This window comes from Notechis scutatus, chromosome Z (genome assembly GCF_049901735.1).
Source record: "Notechis scutatus isolate UNSWTSFEM ecotype Mainland chromosome Z, rNotScu1.2, whole genome shotgun sequence".
NCBI classification, from domain to species: Eukaryota; Metazoa; Chordata; class Lepidosauria; order Squamata; family Elapidae; genus Notechis; species Notechis scutatus.
The window spans coordinates 132,190,346-132,209,797 of record NC_142025.1 but is presented as its reverse complement, the minus strand read 5'-3'; the positions used below and the strand labels follow the sequence as shown (position 1 = coordinate 132,209,797).

At 37.9% G+C, this 19,452-nt stretch overlaps 2 protein-coding genes across 2 annotated transcripts in view; one reads left to right on the top strand and one right to left on the bottom strand.

Moving 5' to 3' along the window:
* The window catches only part of SLC5A2 (solute carrier family 5 member 2), a 29,758-nt gene that overhangs the window by 7,746 nt on the left and 2,560 nt on the right, over positions 1 to 19,452 (bottom strand). Inside the window, exons 4-8 of the mRNA XM_087946436.1 lie at positions 15,429 to 15,533; positions 15,147 to 15,252; positions 6,125 to 6,205; positions 4,840 to 5,069; positions 1,679 to 1,814 (exon numbers count right to left, since the gene is read on the bottom strand). Of these exons, the coding sequence (XP_087802562.1) occupies positions 1,679 to 1,814; positions 4,840 to 5,069; positions 6,125 to 6,205; positions 15,147 to 15,252; positions 15,429 to 15,533 (658 nt within the window). The remainder of the gene's footprint in view (positions 1 to 1,678; positions 1,815 to 4,839; positions 5,070 to 6,124; positions 6,206 to 15,146; positions 15,253 to 15,428; positions 15,534 to 19,452) is intronic.
* Positions 5,413 to 19,452, top strand: part of LOC113422482 (carbonic anhydrase 2-like) — an 86,947-nt gene continuing 72,907 nt past the window's right edge. The window contains exons 1-4 of the mRNA XM_026683468.2: positions 5,413 to 5,528; positions 5,940 to 6,234; positions 6,799 to 7,469; positions 11,299 to 11,440. The gene's annotated coding sequence lies outside the window, so the exon portion shown is untranslated. The remainder of the gene's footprint in view (positions 5,529 to 5,939; positions 6,235 to 6,798; positions 7,470 to 11,298; positions 11,441 to 19,452) is intronic.

Here is a 19,452-nt window from a genome sequence, read left to right as displayed (position 1 = left end):
CATATACCTAATCACTCTGGCTGGTGAAAAAATAGAAGAGTAGAGTAGAGTAGAGTAGAGTAGAGTAGCCTTACATATTATAATTGTCAATGTGTGTCCAAATTAACCAATACAATCCTTTCTATTAGTAGGGAATCTGATATAAGAACAACTAAAGCTGGTCTCCTGGTCTACACTTTCTTTACCTCACTCAAGCAAGTTCTACGAAAGTTTTTAAGTCATAATGGGCAGCAGAGTGGGGCTTTGTATAGGGGCCCATACAAATTAACATACTAGAAAATTATATGGAATTCTCTCTGAAAGTATCAAATCCCCATTCCATTTAGAGGCCATCTCCATAGCAGCCCAAAAATCAGGCAGACTCTTAGAAACTTAGAATAACAAAACTGGAAGACTTGGAGGTCTTCTAGTCCAATCCCCTGCTCAGGCCAGAAACCCTATAACATTTCAGATAAATGGTTGTCCACTCTCTTAAACAGCATTCACAATTTCTGGAGGCAAGTTGTTCCACTGATTAATTGTTCTGTCAGGAAATTTCTCCTTAGTTTTAGGTTGCTTCTTTCCTTGACTGGTTTCGTTGCTTCTTGTTCTGCTTTGGAAAATAGATTGACTCCCTCTTCTTTGTGGCAATCCCTTAGTTATTGGAACACTGCAATTATGTCACCACTAATCCTTCTTTTCATTAAACTAGACCTACCCAAATCCAGCAACCATTGTTTATATGTTTTAGATAAGTGTGCCGTAACTCTCTTCGTAACACTTCTCTGCACAATACTTTTTATTGTTAATAATTATTTTCGCACTACAAGCTTCTGTGGCAGGCTGGGAGGGGAACAAGAAGTGCGCCATCACTTGAGACTTTCAAGAAGAGATTGGACTGCCATTTGTCAGAAATGGTGTAGGGTCTCCTGCTTGGGTGGGGGGTTGGACGAGATGACCTACAAGGTCCCTTCCAACTCTGATAATCTGTTATCTGTTACCTGCTTATAAGCAATGGGTAAACCAAGATTGAGAACATCACAAAAGTTAATACTGACTCTAATGTAACTAGATCAATAATTAAACACATTTCCTTGTTTGAAATAAAATTAATACATATTTACAATTACAATGAATTAATGTTTACAATCCATACAAAATTAATACAGTTGATATTATGTTATGCAACATCTAGATCAATTTGAAACTAGAGGCTGTATTCTCAGCTACCTCAACCCTGCCAAACAACCATTCATTTAGTGACTGTTTAGTATTGAAAGAAGTAACTTATCAACATTTTTCACATGACTGTCACAACATCCCCATGATCATGTGATTAAAATTCGGATGCTTGGCAACTGGTTCATATTTATAACCAATTGCAGTGTCCTGAGGTCATGTGATTTCCTTTTGCGACCTTCTGACAAAGTCAATGCGGAAGCCAGGTTCACTTAACAACCGTATTACCAGTTTAACAACTGCAGTGATTCACTTAACTACTGTGGCAAGAAAGGTCATAAAATGGGGCAAAACTCACCACCCCTGTCTCACTTAGCAACAGAAATTTCGGGCTCAATTGTGGTTGTAAGTTGAGGACTAGCCGCCGTAGCATCTGAGACTGTTCTTTGGCTCACTTAGATCAACTGTTTCTCATTTTTCTTCTGATACCTACATTCCAACCATCACCTCAGAGGTTTACCTGGATACAGGATCCGGCTCATCATGCCAGGCATTACCATGAGGAACATCGGTAGTAGTTTGAGGTACCCACAAAGGATGCAGCCAGCTTTGACATGGGTCAAGTTCTTTCCAGCCAGGCACCTCTGTACTATGACCTAAATGGGATGCAAATGGGAAGGTTTGCTGGAAAGCATCAATGCTATCTTCTTCATTTGTGCTCTAGGGTGTCCTCATCTTCTTCACATAAGGTTTATGGGGTTGAACAACTAGATGGCCACAAAGAACATTCTTCAATGGGATATTTTGATATAAAGTTGGTCTTAGCATGGAATTGCATTAGATAGCATATGGAAAATTCTTTAAAAATGGCCGAGGCTGAGGTGGACACCCATGGAGGCCATTACAGAGAATTGACTCCTGTTAAAAAGGAGCTTTCCTTTTCCACAAGGCATCTGCAGAAGCATTTTTCCACGTGAAGGAAGAAAAGCCCAGTCCGGTTCCAAGCTGGGAGAAAGGCACTAGAAATAATATGGAGGCTGGCTGGTTGGAAAGAAGGTCTTTGTTTATTTGGTTTCCAGAAACTTCAATGTCAGCATGTTTCTGGGATGGTTGACAAAATGGCTGAATGAGTGAGTGGATTTTTATAGGGTTCTGGGGTGTGGTAGTTGAGATGCTCCAGGGGGTTGTGCAATGTAGTGAGCCTTGTGTCTTTACTATTTATGGTGGGTTAATCCTAATGATGGTGGGTGAATCCTATTATGTCTAAAAATCATGTTGCTTTCTGCCTTTACTTTCTCTTTTAATATTCTCCAGAATATTTCATTATCTAGGAAGGGAGGGGCTTCTTACACATTGGTAGGACTCAATTTTAATAAATGGTATGGAGGGAAATATTTTCATTTTCTATGAGCTCTTCTAAACTGAAAACATATGGGTTATGTTTGTCTAACTTCTGGAAGGACCCTCGAAGAAGAAAGAAGAAAACTGGTAGTTCTTTATACTAGTTTAAAGCCCTAATCTGAGGTCATGTAGCCTCAGAATCGCATCAGAGATAGAAATGCACCTCCAGATTTTATTAAATTACAATTCCCAAAATTTTTTCCATCAGAAATGCAGAAAATGTGGTTTAGGTACACAGAGAGCCTTCAGGTTCTTTTATTTGGTACTTTCATTCTCTGACTGGTCATCCTCTTAAGTGTTAACACCTGTCATTTAAGTCATGAAGATTTTTCAGTCATCCAGGTAAAATTGCCTGAAAGATGAGTCATGGCAACTGGACATATTGTCTTGTTGGCTTGAGATGTTTCATCGACATATTGCCACATACTTTGGGGAAGAAACCCCTGAGATTGGTGTGGGATGAGTTGGTACATTCCGATGACTCTTTGCCTAACTTGGTCTGTCAGATGAAGCTGCCCAAAAGGTCAAAATTGAAGAAGCTTCTTGGATGAGAAGTGAAATGTCTTCAAGGAAAAACCAAGTCTAGTTGCCTTTTGGGACAGCCATGACCTGGATAACATCTAATGAAGCTGCTTGAGGAACAGTGAAAAGTCTCAAACCAACAAGAAAATAAGTCCAATTGCCATGATTCAACTTTCAAACACCTGTCACTTAAGTTCTCAGGATTAACCACAAAAAGGGAAGCGCAGAAAAAAATTAGTTGATGATTTTTAAGGCAATTGTATTTGTTTTTATTGAATAGCACACCAACAGTCAAGAAAAGCTATCTTCTTTATATCTTTGACCTTACAAAACATAGGTGGAGAATATAAGTAGTCAAAACGTATGCCCGATCTCTTAGTGACCATTCAAAGTTTTGACAAACCTTCCCAGGACTATTAACAACCTGGATTTGTAATTCTGACTGTCACCACCACACCATACCCCATGATCATGTGATCACTTTTAGGGCTTGGCTATGTGTCCCACAATCACATGACTTTAATTTACAACTTTTTTTTGCAGGAAACAGGCATTTATTTCTGGTTTCTCTAAAAAAACCAAAACCCATTGCAGATAATAAATTTGCTTAGTGTCCACATTGTTTTTTTTAACAACCACAGTGATACCCTGAATAGAGATTACAGGGTTATAAAAAGGGAAATGATTGACTTAATGACTGCTGCAATAAAAGTTGTAAAGTCAGGGACATTCTTGTGATGACCCATTTAAAGACCAGCACAACTTACGATAATGCAGGTCAAATTATGGTTGTGAGTTGAGGACAACTATATATAAATAAAGTTTAAGGATATGTAGAATTCAAGATATGGATGTTTCTAAAGGTGAGTCTCACTACAAGTCAGAGTACCCAGCTAAGTATGGCTGAGCTTGAAAAAGCTACACATGGTTGTATTTGGGTAATGCTTCGATGAGAATCCACCATGAAATTTTGTACATTAGAAAAGCAAAAATAAGTAAATCTGAAAGAAGCAGAGGCTCTGTACTATTAGCAAGATGGATATAAAGTTAGAAGTTGAATTCAACTTAATAGAGATTTGGCCTTAAATGTAAGTAATTTTCCTTCCACACCAACAAACAATCGGGCATAATCAAAGGTTATGCATAACCTGGAATTAAGGAGAAACTTCCTAACAGTTGGAACAATTAACCAGTGAAACAACTTGCCTTCAGAAGTTGTGGGTGCTTCATCACTGGAGATTTTTAAAAAAGAGACTGAACAGTCACTTGTCTGAAATGGTATAGGATCAGAGGTGGTATTCAGCAGGTTCTGACCAGTTCTGGAGAACTGGTAGTGGAAATTTTGAGTAGTTCGGAGAACCGGCAAATTCACTCTGACTGGAGATTTTACAGTATCCTTCCCCTGCCACGCCCACCAAGCCACGCCCACAGAACCGGTAGTAAAAAAAATTGAATCCCACCACAGTATAGGATCTCCTGTTGAGCAGGGGGGTTTGGAATAGAAGATCTTGAAGGTCAATTCCAGCTCTATTCTGATTGATTAATTACTTCCAATTGAAAGCTTTAGGAAAACTTCAACCTTCTTAGGCATAATAGCAGGATTTACTATCATATGTAGGTAGTGTGATGCTTCTAGGCAGCTCTGTTGCATTGTAAGCAAGGAAGTGTGAGTTTAATTCAGACTAAAGGGTTGTGATTCCTCAGAAAGTAACATACTATTTTTATTCCCCTTACCCTTCCCTAGAAATCATTCTGTACCTGGTCACTGCACCAATACCAGATAGAGTTGATGGAAAGACCGAGGATGACAGCTGGCCAGGGCAGATCGCTAGTGGTGGCATCTCTGATCATGTGGAAGGAGTCTTCACGGGGCAGGTAGCAGGAAGACGAGATGTTGTAGAGGGCAGGGATGGGTGACAGTGTCTGCTTGGGAATTGCCTCCATATATTTGTCAAATAATCCTTGATAACCTCCGATTTCATTGAAGGCTGTATGGGAAGAGTCATGGTCATGCTGGAACTGAAATAGCATTTTTATTCAGATGTTTGCATGTTACATTACACTTCCTGTTTCCCAAATTGGAGATTTCTTCCCTCCCTCTGACTGTGCAATGAAATTGCAAACCCAATTGTTATTGTTTTTGAAAAGTTAACTTTTGTTTTAGATCGAAAGGATCAGTTGAACCTGAATAATTTAACTAAAGAATGTGTAATTGCAAAAATGGCAGAATGGTATTACATGTGCAAAATCAAAAGACTTATATAATTATGTTCTGCTGCGTTGTGGGAAAAGAGACTCGAGACCCAGTTGACTTTTTCCTTTTTATTTTCTTTCTAGTAATCGCATGCGGAGAAACTGCGGCAGCCTTTTTTATAGCTGGCTGCTCGCGGCTCGTGGCTAATGACGGCTCTTCAAATCTCCCGCCACCACGGACCAACCTATCATAGGTAAGTATGTAAATATATAACATGTTCATTACAAGGATTTTAGTAAATAAGGGTAAGCTGTGAAAAATTTATTGATCCAATTTATCTCTGGTTCAAATCAGGCCTCTTTTTAAAAAAAATACACAAAAGAAAGGTGAATCTGTGGAAATGGCATTCATATTTTTTTTTTGTCCTTAAAAATTGGGGGTTGTTTTATGAGGATTCCCACCATTCCTGTAGTGACAAAAGTTTCAGAGCATCACGTTTTATAAAAATGACAGAACGTTATAAATGGCTGATATAATGTAACGTGAACTCCTCCTATAGAGAATTAGTAATTAATTGTTCTAATTCTCAGGAAATTTCTCCTTAGTTCTAGCTTGCTGTTCTCCTTGATTAGTTTCCATCCGTTGCTTCTTGTTCTGCCTTCAGATCCTTTGGAGAATAGCTTGACCCGTTCTTCTTTGAGCAGAGACTAGGCAACTGGTTGTAAGTCGAGGACTACCTGTATCTACTTCCATTGTGCTTTCCTGTGTGTGAGGCTACTAGAACCTGTTCTTGCAGTTTGAGATGATAGAAGGAACTCAGTTTTTGTATCCAGTCAGCATCTTACTCACCAAAACCCATTAGGATGAAAGCACCTCCAACCATGACAAAAGTCTGGACTGTGTCTGTGTACATCAAGGCTGCCAATCCTCCTGAAAGTAAGATGGAGATTCATATTCAGGTATGATGGTGTTATTTTGGTTCTTCATATAACTGGCTCTCTGTTATCTGCATCTGATCTGGGCAACCAAGCGTCCTTTAAATGTCATTCTTCAACTTCTGTAAGGACAAACCCACCTAGGAAAGACTATGAGGGCTGCAGGCAATGCATTTTGAGAGAACTATATGAGTAGTTTTTGGCTTATGATCACCATTGAGCCCAAAATTTCTGTCACAAGCAAGACAGTTGTTAAGTGACTTGTGTCCCATTTTATGACCTTTCTGGCTACAGTTGTTAAATGAATCACTGCAGTTGTTAAGTTAGCAACACAGTTGTTACGTGATTCTGGCTTCCCTATTTACTCTACTTGTCAGAAGGTTGCAAAAGGGGATCATGTGACCCTGGGAAACTGCAACTGTCATAAACACATGCTAGTTGCCAAGTGCCCACGTTTTGATTAGGAGGATGCTATGATGGCCATAAGTGTGAGAAATAAGTCACTTTTTCAGTGCCATTGTAAATTTGAATGGTCATTAAATGAATGGTTGTAAGACCAGGACTTTCTGTATGTTTGATTTGTTTTAGATTCTGCTGACTTCTACCTCATACACACTGTCCTATTTATTGGAAACATGACTCGATGAGCTAATTCTACAATTTTGTAAGGCTACATTAACAGAATCTTTCAAATCTAAGATGCAAACTTCTCACCACCACTTTTAAGTGTGCAATCCATTATGGTGGTCTTTCCTAAGTTTCTTCCTCTGACTGTTAAGCAAAGGAGGGCTCCTCCCTCCCTTATTAGTTTATTCCCTAAGTAACTTCTTTTTCCCTCCTTCCCAAGGTCATCCACACATCCATTACAAGCATGTATAGGCAGGCAGCATCTTTTTTGAAAGATGCTTTCCCACAGGACTCTGGTGTGAGTCATGGTGCATTGATGATGTCTCTGCAAATGGGCAGAGATGGCAACCGCTATGTAGAATGAAAGACTGCCAAGTTAAACCAGTTCTTCGAATTTCTCCAGAGAAAGAGAAATCAAGAGATTACCCACAACTGCTTTGATTCGCAACTCTTTATGAGAGTATAAAACAGAGGTCTCTCACTGGTTTGAGTGCCAAGGCACAGCATCAAGGGACAGCAGGAGCAGAGCCTTTCGTGATGAACACACTTTCTAATCACCGTTGGAAATGTTCAGTTTAATCATTTTATGAATATTAGAGACTTTCAAAACAGCAAGCTTAAACTGGCACCAGGTGAGTTTTATATTCTTACGAAATTTTAAATAGAGTCTCAAAAATTTAAAATAATATACAATTGGCAAAAGGCAGGGGGGAAAAAGAAAGATTGAAATAATGTTTTTTAACTTGTTCTAAAATATTAATAATATTGAGAGATATTAATATCTCAGAAAGAATATAGATTTCAATGAATACACTTTTACAAGATGCTAAGAACATTTTTTTAAAAAACATTGACCTGACCTAAATATTATAGAGTTTGGAGACATGGAAGACCACAAAAATTGAAATTACCAAAATGGAAATGCAAAAGAAAAATCAAGAAAAGGATCTGGATTTGGAACAGCTTTGGCAAGAAACCTGGATATTGTCTCCTTATGTGGTTTACAAAGTAGGCTGGTAGTTTTGAAAAGTCTTGGAAGACTTATTTTAAATACCAAAGAGTGATGAAAGATCAAATCCTGCAATGCCATAGGAAGGATTTAAAGGTCAAGATTCTGCAAAAAGAAGGAATTACATTAAAATTGGATTGTTTGATTCAGGATAAATTATTCTTATTTGTGGAATCCTTGCTGCTCTCTGAGCTTGGTTGTTTTCTTGCAGACATTTCATTACCCAGCTAAGTAATATTTTCAGTTTAAATAATAACATAATAGTTTAAATAACAACATAATCAAAGAATAAAAAAAAATCACCCCCGGTAATACTAACAAGGCAACAAGAGAGTAAATCCCATTCCCTTCTAGCCCCAAAGATGTTACCTTGTTGGGTAATGAAATGCCTGTAAGAAAACAACCAAGCTCAGAAAGCATCAACAGTTCGACACTGAGCTATACATATTCTCCTCCATTTGTTCGATCTTTCTGTTAACTCCTAATGTATGTTTTCCTGAAGCAGGATTGAAAAGATTATGATTTCTGGATAAAAGGCTATGGGAAGAAAATGTTTTTTTATTTGTAATTTTAAAAGAAAGGTGAAACGTTAGCATATTAGTTTATGTTTGCGTGAGGCAAGTTGGAAGCCACTTCTGTATTACTGTCTTCTGTTGTCTTTTCTGTTGTCTTTTTCTTTTAATTTGGTTTTATTAATTTTTACTATGTTTCTTAAAAACATTAACAAAAGGGCTTCCGGATTGAAGTCTCTTCGTCAACAGACAGAAATCCGCGATCGTGCGCAGTTTCGGTCTGGGCTCACCGCTGGAGCACCCCGAGCCTGCTGGTTTCGGGGCTAAGCCACCCTGTAGAGGTGGTGAAGAGGGGGGAGACTGCCAGCAGGGTTGAGGAGAGCCACATTTCTCCTCCTCAGCTGGCCATTACTCCCTTTCCCGAAGGCGGTTGCAGCGGTGGTCAGAAATGGCCACCACAAAGAAGAACTCGACCGAAAAGAATGTGCAGGAGGAAGATAAGAAGTGAAAGTTTTGGCTGACTGGGTTAAATTGTAAAAGCAACAACTAAGGTACCCTGGAATTTAAACTTACAAAAAATAACATCGCTCCCAAAGAAGAGTCAGAAGCAGCGAAGAAAAGTGAAAAAGGAAAAGTTTGGCTTTTTTCCCCTTCTCGCTCCTTCCCTATACTGTCAACTAAGAGACTTAAATAAGAAATCGGAAAAATCCGCTTTGACATCAATAGGCAATTAAGCTGAAAATAAAACAAAATGCCAAAGGGATAATGAAGATTTCTGGACAATAATTTTTTTTTTTCATAAGCAGGAAGGGAGAGAAAAAGAATAAGGGCAGGATCTGGAAGAGGGAGGAGACCGCCTGGAATTAAAAAGAATCTACAGTAAAACTTCAACAAGACTTCTAAAGGATACATTTTAACTGAAACTTTGTAACTAAACAGTAACCCCAGGAAGAGAAAATGAAAAAAAAGAGCAAAAAGAAACAGCTTGCATGTATTTGGATTATTTGGTGATCTTTGGATTCTTGGTTATTACGTTTAAATGACTAAAATTAATCGGGTGGTTGTTTAAAAATTTATACAATGGCACCACTTTTGGATGAATTGAAAATGGAACTTAAAAAGTACAAAGAAGATGCACAAGAAGGGAAGGGTTCTTTTGGCTTTGCTTTTCAATTCTTAGAAATGGAGATTTGGAACTATGAGAAACAACAAGAAACGTCTGCAAAACAAGAAGACTGGGACAAAGAAGAAGCCATCTTTAATGAACAAGTAATTCTATGTGGGGAAGAAAAGGGAAAGGGGGAAAAGAGAATGGAGAATTTAAGACTTAAAAAAACAACCAAAGAAAAGAAAAATAATTCGAAAAATAAGTATAATACTGGAAAGCAACAGAAAAGGGGAATACAGAAGAGAGAAATAGAAGTAGAGAGACAAGGGGGTAAAAAGGGGAGAGAGAAGAAGAGAGGGAAGAAAGAAAGGAAAAGAAGTTACAAAGGACCGGAGCAAGATATAGAGAAACAGGACCTATTTAGAGATAATGGGTGAAAATCTAACTGAAAAAGGGATTCTGTAAAGGTACATAAGATTGTATTGTTATATTAGTAATAGAAATAACTTTAGAAAATTGGAAACAATGTATGATTAAAATGAGGGATAAAATAGTTAGTGTAATTTAGTGAAATGTTTGTTAATAAAATAAGTGAAATAAAATAAATGAGAAAATTGAATTAGGAAGGAACGGGAACATTTTAATTAGTTAATGTTTTATAAAATATAAGTAAAGAGGGGGGAATTAATTATGGAAAGCTTATAATTGTTCCCATAGAAGTATGATATTTAATTGAAAAGTAATGTTAAAGAAGTTAAGACTTTAATGAATATTAACAATAATGATAGAATTGAATTGGAATGGAATGTGTTGTTTTAATTACATACATTTATAATTTTTACTTTTAAGAATATAGTATGTATTTTAAGAATGTACCAAGCAGAATCCGAATGGAAGTTATGTATTATATTGAATGTTATAACTTTAGGGTATATATTGAAGCCTAAATAAGAGTTAAATGGATAAACTTAAAAGATATAAAGGCGTCATGCTCCAATCAGTAATTACAGGAGAAATTTTGTTTAATGAGAAAAGATAATAGATAATTGAAACAGGACAGACAAAAAATATAAATACAATGATTTGAATTGAGATGAGATAATTAAAATAAAATTGAGAAAATTAAAAGAGGGGAGAAGCTATGCAGAAAATGTAAAATAGTAATAAGATATGGAATAGAATATAAAAATGAGCATGAACCTGAATTTGTGTCTGTACGAAGAAATGTTACCCGGGATTACGCTACTTTCAAAAAAGATGTTTTATCTGTATTTTTTTTTCTCTTTGTGAAAACTCAAATAAAATTTACAAAAAAAACCCCATTAACAAAACTAAAAATTATTTTAAAGTCTTCCTCACATTAGCTGAAAATGTTAACCATTGAACACAAGGGCTTTTGTCTCTAAAATCTACAGCTTGCAGTCAAGAATTGGGGGAACTGGCTGGGGGAATTCTGGGAGTTGAAGTCCACATGTCTGAAACTTGCCAAGGTTGAGAAACACTGCTCTAGATCAGCATTTTTCCATCTCAACAACTTTTAAGATGGGTGGACTTCAACTCTTAAGAGTTCCTCAACCAGCCATGCTGACTGTGGAATCATAGTAGTTGAAGTTCAAATCTTAAAGTTGCTAAGGCTGAGAAACACTGTACTTTATTAGAATTAGATGTGAAAGGATGTAGACTTGATTATTGTAGTTAGGAAAATTTTTGTTGTTGTCCAACATAAATCTGACCCACATACTTTTTGTTTTTGGATTTTTTGGGTAACCAATTGTATTCTTACACAACTAGTTCCTTGCTTAATTATAAAACAGCCCCTTGTCTTGTGTCAGGGTCTTGCCCATGGAATGCTGCTGAACCTGCCCATGGGTGCTTGGCCTGATTTTGCAACCCCATCATAATACGTTTGGAAATTCTGATATCCAGCTTGACTAGACCAAACAAAACTCATTCTCAAGAAAGGAGAGAGAATTGGTAAGTTGAAACGTTTTCTCTTGTATTCTTTTAAGTTGTACATCATGTATCTTGGGATGGTTCATTAACCAAGATTTGTTTTGGTCTCCTTTGTGAAATAAGATATAGGCAGCTCTGGTGGAAACCTTGTTACAGCAGGGGTGTCCAACCTTGGTGCCACTATAAGACCTGTGGACTTCATGTTGGCTGGGGAATTTTGTGAGGTCTTATAGTTGCCATGGTTGGACACCCCTGCCATACAGCCCTTCATTATAGTCAAGGAAGAAACTTCAGATGTGTGTTACTTAGTCATTAATCAGATGTCATGGCTATAATGTGTAACAAGCTACTCTTAAAACAAGAGATTCAGAACACTTGAGTCTTTCTTGCCTATGGAGTATATATGTGTCTGTCTATCTGTCTGTCTGTCTGTCCGTCTGTCCATCCATCCATCCATCCATTCATCCATCTGCCATATATCTATCTGTCTGTCTGTCTATCTATCTATCTATCTATCTATCTATCTATCTATCTATCTATATCTGTCATCTATCATCTATCACTATCATCTTATATCATCTGTCTGTCTGTCTATCTATCTATCTATCTGTCTGTCTGTCTGTCTGTCTGTCTGTCTGTCTGTCTGTCTGTCACATATTTATCTATCTGTCATCTGTCTGTCTGTCTGTCTATCTGTCATCTATGTATCTATCTATTGGTCATATACTGTCTGTCATGTATATCTATCTATCATCACCTACCATTTATCACTATCATCTTATATAATCTATCTATCTATCTATCTATCTATCTATCTATCTATCTATCTATCTATCTATCTATCTATCTATCTATCTATCTATCTATGTCATCTATCATCTATTACTATCATCTTATATCATCTATCTATATCTATCTATCTATCTATCTATCTATCTATCTATCTATCTATCTATCTATCTATCTATCTATCTATCTATCTATCTATCTATCTATCTATGTCATCTATCATCTATTACTATCATCTTATATCATCTATCTATATCTATCTATCTATCTATCTATCATCTATCTATCTATCTATCTATCTATCTATCTATCTATCTATCTATGTCATCTATCATCTATTACTATCATCTTATATCATCTATCTATCTATCTATCTATCTATCTATCTATCTATCTATCTATCTATCATCTATCTATCTATCTATCTGCTGGAGGCTAAAACATACAAGGAATGTTTACAAGAATTGGGTATGTTTAATCTAATGGAAAGAATCAAGGAAGACATGATAGCAGTATTCCAATATTTGAGGGGCTCCTACAAAGATGGTGGGGGGGGGGGCAAACTATTTTCCAAAGCACTAAAAGGCAAGAGAAAAAACAATGGATGGAAACTAACCAAGGAAATAAGCAACTAGAACTAACTTCTCCCTAGAACTAAGGAGAAATTTCCAGCTTGCCTTCAGAAGTTGTGGTGCTCCATCACTGGAGGCTTTCAAAAAGAGACTGGACACAACCATTGTTGTGTTGAGCAGTGGGTTTGGACTAGAAAAGCTCAAGCATCCCTTCCAACTCTTATTATTCTATGTTTATGTTCTACATGTATGTGTTTAGGGAACCAACAGGTCATCCGAGGGTGAAAGGTTCATTTTGTGAACAATTCTTCTAGATTTCTGGCCTGATTACTTCCTGGCTACTGCATTGTTCTTTTTAGAAGGGATTAAGTTTAATTCGCTGATAGGTGGTGTGCGTAGGCTGTGTGCGAGTGAGGGCTGAATTGCTGGCATTCTGCCTGGCTGTTTGAGCATCCAGATTTGTAGCATCTGTCTGAAAGAGGAATGATACTCCTGGGACAAATGTAAATTTGATAAAATTACAAGGCAAGATCCAGTAGGGAAGTAAGCCCACTTACTGTTGGTTGTGAGGTAAAGAGAAGAATTTTTTAATGGTAATAATATTCTAAAAAAGATTTGGCTCCCTGGATGAGAAATAGGATTGTTCTGTACTACTAAGCCTGGTTGCCTGGCTTCAAATAAGTGAATAAATGATAGAAAATACTCCCTTCTTACTTCATTTAAAAAAAACAAAAAACGTTAGGCTCTTTACAGAAATATTCTTCTTCATCAATGCCAACTTATGGCCCAGCTTCTGTAGCTTTTTAATCTTGCCAGGATCGTGCAAAGTCCTAGATCAGGGGTGTCCAACCTTGGCAACTTTAAGACTTGTGGACTTCAACTCCCAGAATTCCTCAGCCAGCAAAGCTGGCTGAGGAATTCTGGGAGTTGAAGTCCACAAGTCTTAAAGTTGCCAAGGTTGGACACCCCTGTCCTAGACCATTAAAAACAGTTATGACGCAGGTAAAATGGGTGGAGCTTCAATCACAGGGGTGGGGTTGCCTGCTTCACGTTTTCGATCCTTCCCTTGCAGACATTCCTCAATTCTTCCAATTAGCAGGTGATTGTTCCCTCCATGTTTATTTCCATGTTTTTCCTGCTGCCTAACGTACAAGAAAATCAGTCTTTCTTTTCGGCTTGGTGTTTGGAGCCCCCCCCCCGCGCTATTTTTATCACATATATTTTATCACTACATAGCTTCTTCTCCGGTAATATCACACTACTAACTAGAGCATACAAAATATTTGCTAGACCTATACTTGAATACAGCTCATCAGTCTGGAACCCATATCATGTACCTGATATTAACACAATTGAAAAAGTCCACAAATATTTCACAAGAAGAGTTCTCCGCTCCTCTACTCATTGCAGAATACCTTATGCCACCAGACTTGAAACTCTAGACCTAGAAAATCTAGAACTACACTCCCTCCGGTCTAATCTAAATATAGTATATAAAATCATACATTGCAATGTCCTACCTGCAAATGAATACTTCAGCTTCAATCATAACAATACAAGAGCACACAATAGATACAAACTCAAGGTTAACCGCACCAAACTTGACTGTAGAAAATGCGAGTTCAGCAACAGAATGTCTGGAATACTCTACCTGATTCTGTGGTTTCTTCCCCAAACCCCAAAAACTTTAACCTTAGACTGTCTACTATTGACCTCACTCCCTTCCTAAGAGGCCTGTAGGGGGCGTGCATAAGCGCACCAATCGTGCCTACCGTCCCTGTCCTATTTTCTTCTTCTTCTTATAAGTGTCTATCTCATGTATTCAAAACTATATTTATTCTTATACCTGTATCTTGTAAGCGATTGACAAATTAAATAAATACTAAAAATACATTGCCTAGGAACTTCAGCTTCCTATTTAATAGAGGTAAGTCCTCAATTTATAACCACAATTGGGACTAGAATATCTGTTGTTAAGCAAGGCAGTTGTTAAGTGTCTCACATTCAATTTTATGACCTTTTTGGCCACAGTTGTTAAGTGAATCACTGCAGTCGTAATGTGAGTCATGAAGTCGTTAAAAGAATCCAAGATCCTCCCTTGATTGTGCTGGTCAGAAGCCGGTTGACAATGGCAATTGTGTGATCATATGACGCTGCAACCATCCTAAATACACACCAGTTGCCAAGAGCCATAATTTTGATCACGTGACTGTGGGAATGCTGCGATGGTCATAAGTGTGAAGGATGGTCATAAGTCATTTTTTTCAGGAAAATTTGTAACTTCAAACGGTCACTAAACGAATGGTTGTAAGTTGAGGACTACCTCAATGTACCCAGTTTATCCCTCCCCCAAGAACCCAAGTTACCTGTTGCGGTATAAATAGTGGTTATGATCAGAAGCACTATGACAGCTAAATAAATATTCCAACCCAGAGCTTGCTGGATGAACACAGCACCAGAAAACATGTCCACCTGCAGGCGAGAGGAGCAGAAATGTCACCAGGGAGAATGACAGATTAATCAGAATTTAAAAACCATGAGAACATTATTCAAGCCTTGCTAAAAAGGCAAAAGTAAAGAGATTTGTATTTTCAAATATTCCCCACATCCTGTCACTGTGTCCCGGAAGTCTGGAGAAAATGACCTACTGATATTTTGGTGAAGATGTACATGAAAAGAGAGAGGATGGAGAGGTAGAGACGGATCCGTTGGCCTCCAAAACGTTTTTTCAGGTACTGTGGCATTGTGATGACCTACAGGAGGGACGAAGCAGAGAACATGTTAATGTTTATTTATTATTTCTTGATCAAACTTTTATTCCACCATTGTTACTTTGTAGATAACTCAAAGCAGCAAGCATACGAATACTACTTCCTCCTCCATTTTTCCTCCACAACAACAACCCTGTAGGTAGGGCTGAGAGAGAATGATTGGCCCAAAGTCACCCAGATGGCTTACGTGCCTAAAGTGGGAGTAGAACTCACCATCTCCTGGTGATTGGCCCAAAGTCACCTAGCCAGCTTTTATGCCTAAGGCGGGACTAGAGCTAACCATCTCCTGGTGATTGGCCCAAAGTCACCTAGCCAGCTTTTATGCCTAAGGCGGGACTAGAGCTAACCATCTCCTGGTGATTGGCCCAAAGTCACCTAGCCAGCTTTTATGCCTAAGGCGGGACTAGAGCTAACCATCTCCTGGTGATTGGCCCAAAGACACCTAGCCAGCTTTTATATCTAACGTGGGACTACTTCTTAAAAAAGCTATCCACTGCCATAGCCGAATCCCTAAGCATAATCTTTGAAAAATCCTTCAGGACCAACTCCTTGCCAAACCTATGGTCTCAAGCCACAGTCATCCCCATCTTCAAAAAGGGAGACCCCAGCCTAGTTGAAAATTACAGATCAATCTCCTTATGCTGCGTCACCTGTAAAGTCATGGAATCAATTATTCACCAATCCATTATCCTCCATTTAGAGACAAACAACCTACTCTCTAATAAATAATTTGGTTTCAGAAAAAAACTATCCTGTAATCTGCAACTCTTACACTACAGAAACATATGGACTACACAACTCGATCAGGGCAAAGCAATAGACGCAATCTATATAGACTTCTGTAAAGCCTTTGATTCAGTGGTACACGACAAACTACTCCTAAAACTAAAATCTTATGGTATCTCTGGACACCTGCATAACTGGATAAAAGCAACTGGATAAAACCTGTCAAACAGATAACAAATGGTCAAAATTGGGAGCGTCCTATCAAATTCTGTACCTGTCAATAGTGGTGTCCCCCAAGGCAGTGTTCTAGGACCAACTCTCTTCATACTCTACATAAATGATCTCTGTGATCATATTAAGAGCAACTGTGTTCTCTTTGCTGATGATGTAATGCTATTCAACACCACAGACAATACTGCTACCCTTCAAAAAGACTTCAACTATGCATCAGAATGGTCAAACAAATAGTAACTTCAAATCTCAACAAATAAATGCTCAGTCTTACATATTGGCAAAAAAAATCAGAAAATAAAATACAAGCCGAATAGTCAAGACCTTGTTGATGATCCAAACTCTGTCAAGGACCTTGGAGTTCTCATCTCTAATGATCTAAATGCTAGAGCCCACTGTAACTACATAGCCAAAAAGGCATTAAGAGTTTTTTATTTATATTGATTTGTCAATCGCTTACAAGATAATAGGTATAAGTATATCCATAGTTATGAATACATGAAATGGGTACATATAATAAAAATAAAAGAAACAATAAGACAGGGATGGTAGACACGTTGGTGCGCTTATGCACGCCCCCTACAGACCTCTTAGGAAAGGGGTGAGGTCAATAGTAGACAGTCTAAGTTTAAAGTTTTTGGGGTTTGGGGAAGAAACCACAGAGTCAGGTAGAGTATTCCAGACATTGACCACTCTGTTGCTGAAGTCGTATTTCCTGCAATCAAGTTTGGTGCGGTTAACCTTGAGTTTGTATCTATTGTGTGCTCTTGTGTTGTTGAGGTTGAAGCTGAAGTATTCATTGACAGGTAAGTTATTGCAATGTATGGTTTTATATACCATACTTAGATCAGACTGAAGACGTTGTAATTCAAGGTTTTCTAGGTCTAGAATTCCAAGTCTGGTGGCATAAGGTATTCTACAACGAGTAGAGGAGTGGAGAACTCTTCTTGTGAAATATTTCTGGACTTTTATCAACTGTGCTAATATCAGATACGTAATGTGGGTTCCAGACTGATGAGCTGTATTCGAGTATTGGTCTAGCAAATGTTTTGTATGCTCTAGTTAGTAGTGTGATATTACCAGAGAAAAAACTACGTAGGATTAGGTTAACAACTCTTAATGCCTTTTTGGCTATGTAGTTACAGTGGGCTCTAGCACTTAGATCATTAGAGGTGAGTATTCCAAGGTCCTTTACAGAGTTTGGGTCATCAACAAGATCTTGACTATTCAGCTTGTATTTTATTTTCTGATTTTTTTTTGCCAATATGTAAGACAGAGCATTTATTTGTTGAGATTTGAAGTTGCCATTTGTTTGACCATTTTTATACATAGTCAAGATCTTTTTAAAGGGTAGCAGTATTGTCTGTGGTGTTGAATAACTTTACATCATCAGTGAAGAGAATGCAGTTGCTCTTAATATGATCACAGAGATCATTTATGTAGAGTATGAAGAGAGTTGGTCCTAGAACACTGCCTTGGGGCACACCACTGTTGACAGGTACATAATTTGATAGGACGCTCCCAATTTTGACCATTTGTTGTCTGTTTGACAGGAATGCTTCTATCCAGTTATGCAGGTGTCCAGAGATACCATAAGATTTCAGTTTTAGGAGTAGTTTGTCGTGTACCACTGAATCAAAGGCTTTACAGAAGTCTATGTAGATTGCGTCTATTGTTTTGCCCTGATCGAGTTGTGTAGTCCATATGTTTCTGTAGTGTAAGAGTTGCAGATTACAGGATAGGTTTTTTCTCAAACCAAATTGTTTATTAGAGAGTAGGTTGTTTGTTTCTAAGTGGAGGATAATGGATTGGTGAATAATTGATTCCATGACTTTACAGGTGACGCAGCATAAGGAGATTGATCTGTAATTTTCAACTAGGTTGGAGTCTCCCTTTTTGAAGATGGGGATGACCCTGGCTAGTGACCATAGGTTTGGCAAGGAGCTGGTCCTGAAAGATTTTTCAAAGATTATGCTTAGAGGTTCTGCTATGGCAGTGGATAGCTTTTTTAGAAGTAGGCACATATTCCGTCAGGTCCAATAGATAGAGATGGTTTTAGATTGCGTAGTGCTTTTTCAACATTTTCTTCTGTAAAATCGATATGTATTAGATCATTGTAGTTTTCTGTGGTTTGGCTAGGAAATACTGGGCAAGATCCATTGCTGTTTAAAAATACTGAGTCAAAGAATGTGTTAAAGATGTTGGCTTTAATGGTGTCGTCGTTGCAGTCTTTACCATTAGGTCCTATCAGGGGTGGGATGTACCTTGAGTCCTATCAGGGGTGGGATGTACCTAGAGATTGCCAATCAAGGGATGAGAGATCATTGTCTATAAGATCATAGTTGCCTTTTTTGAAATTATAATTGGGGATTACGTCATTGTGATGATTTTTGTGTGGGCTTATGTTGAGACAAAAGTCAATCATATTGTGGTCACTATTGGAAAAGGGTTCTTTAGTTTGTATTCCGTAAATTAAATTCAAACTATTGCAAAAGATGAGATCAAGGCAGTTGTTAAGTCTAGTATTGTTGGTTAGTAGTTGTTCCAGTCCCAGATTTGTAACAGCATTGTAGAAGGTTGCATGTATGGGTTTAGTTGTACATTCGTTAATATGAGGTAGATTGAAGTCACCAAGAAAGATAAAAGCGTGTGGGCAGGATGTTGCCCATGTTAGTAGTGAATTTGGCTTGTTAAATTGTTAAATTTAGAGTTGTTAACCTAATCCTGCATAGCTTTTCCTCTGGTAATATCACACTACTAACGAGAGCATACAAAACATTTGCTAGACCAATACTTGAATACAGCACATCAGTCTGGAACCCGCATTACGTATCTGATATTAACACAGTTGAGAAAGTCCAGAAATATTTCACAAGAAGAATTCTCCACTCCTCTACTTGTTGCAGAATACCTTATGCCACCAGACTTGAAATTCTAGACCTAG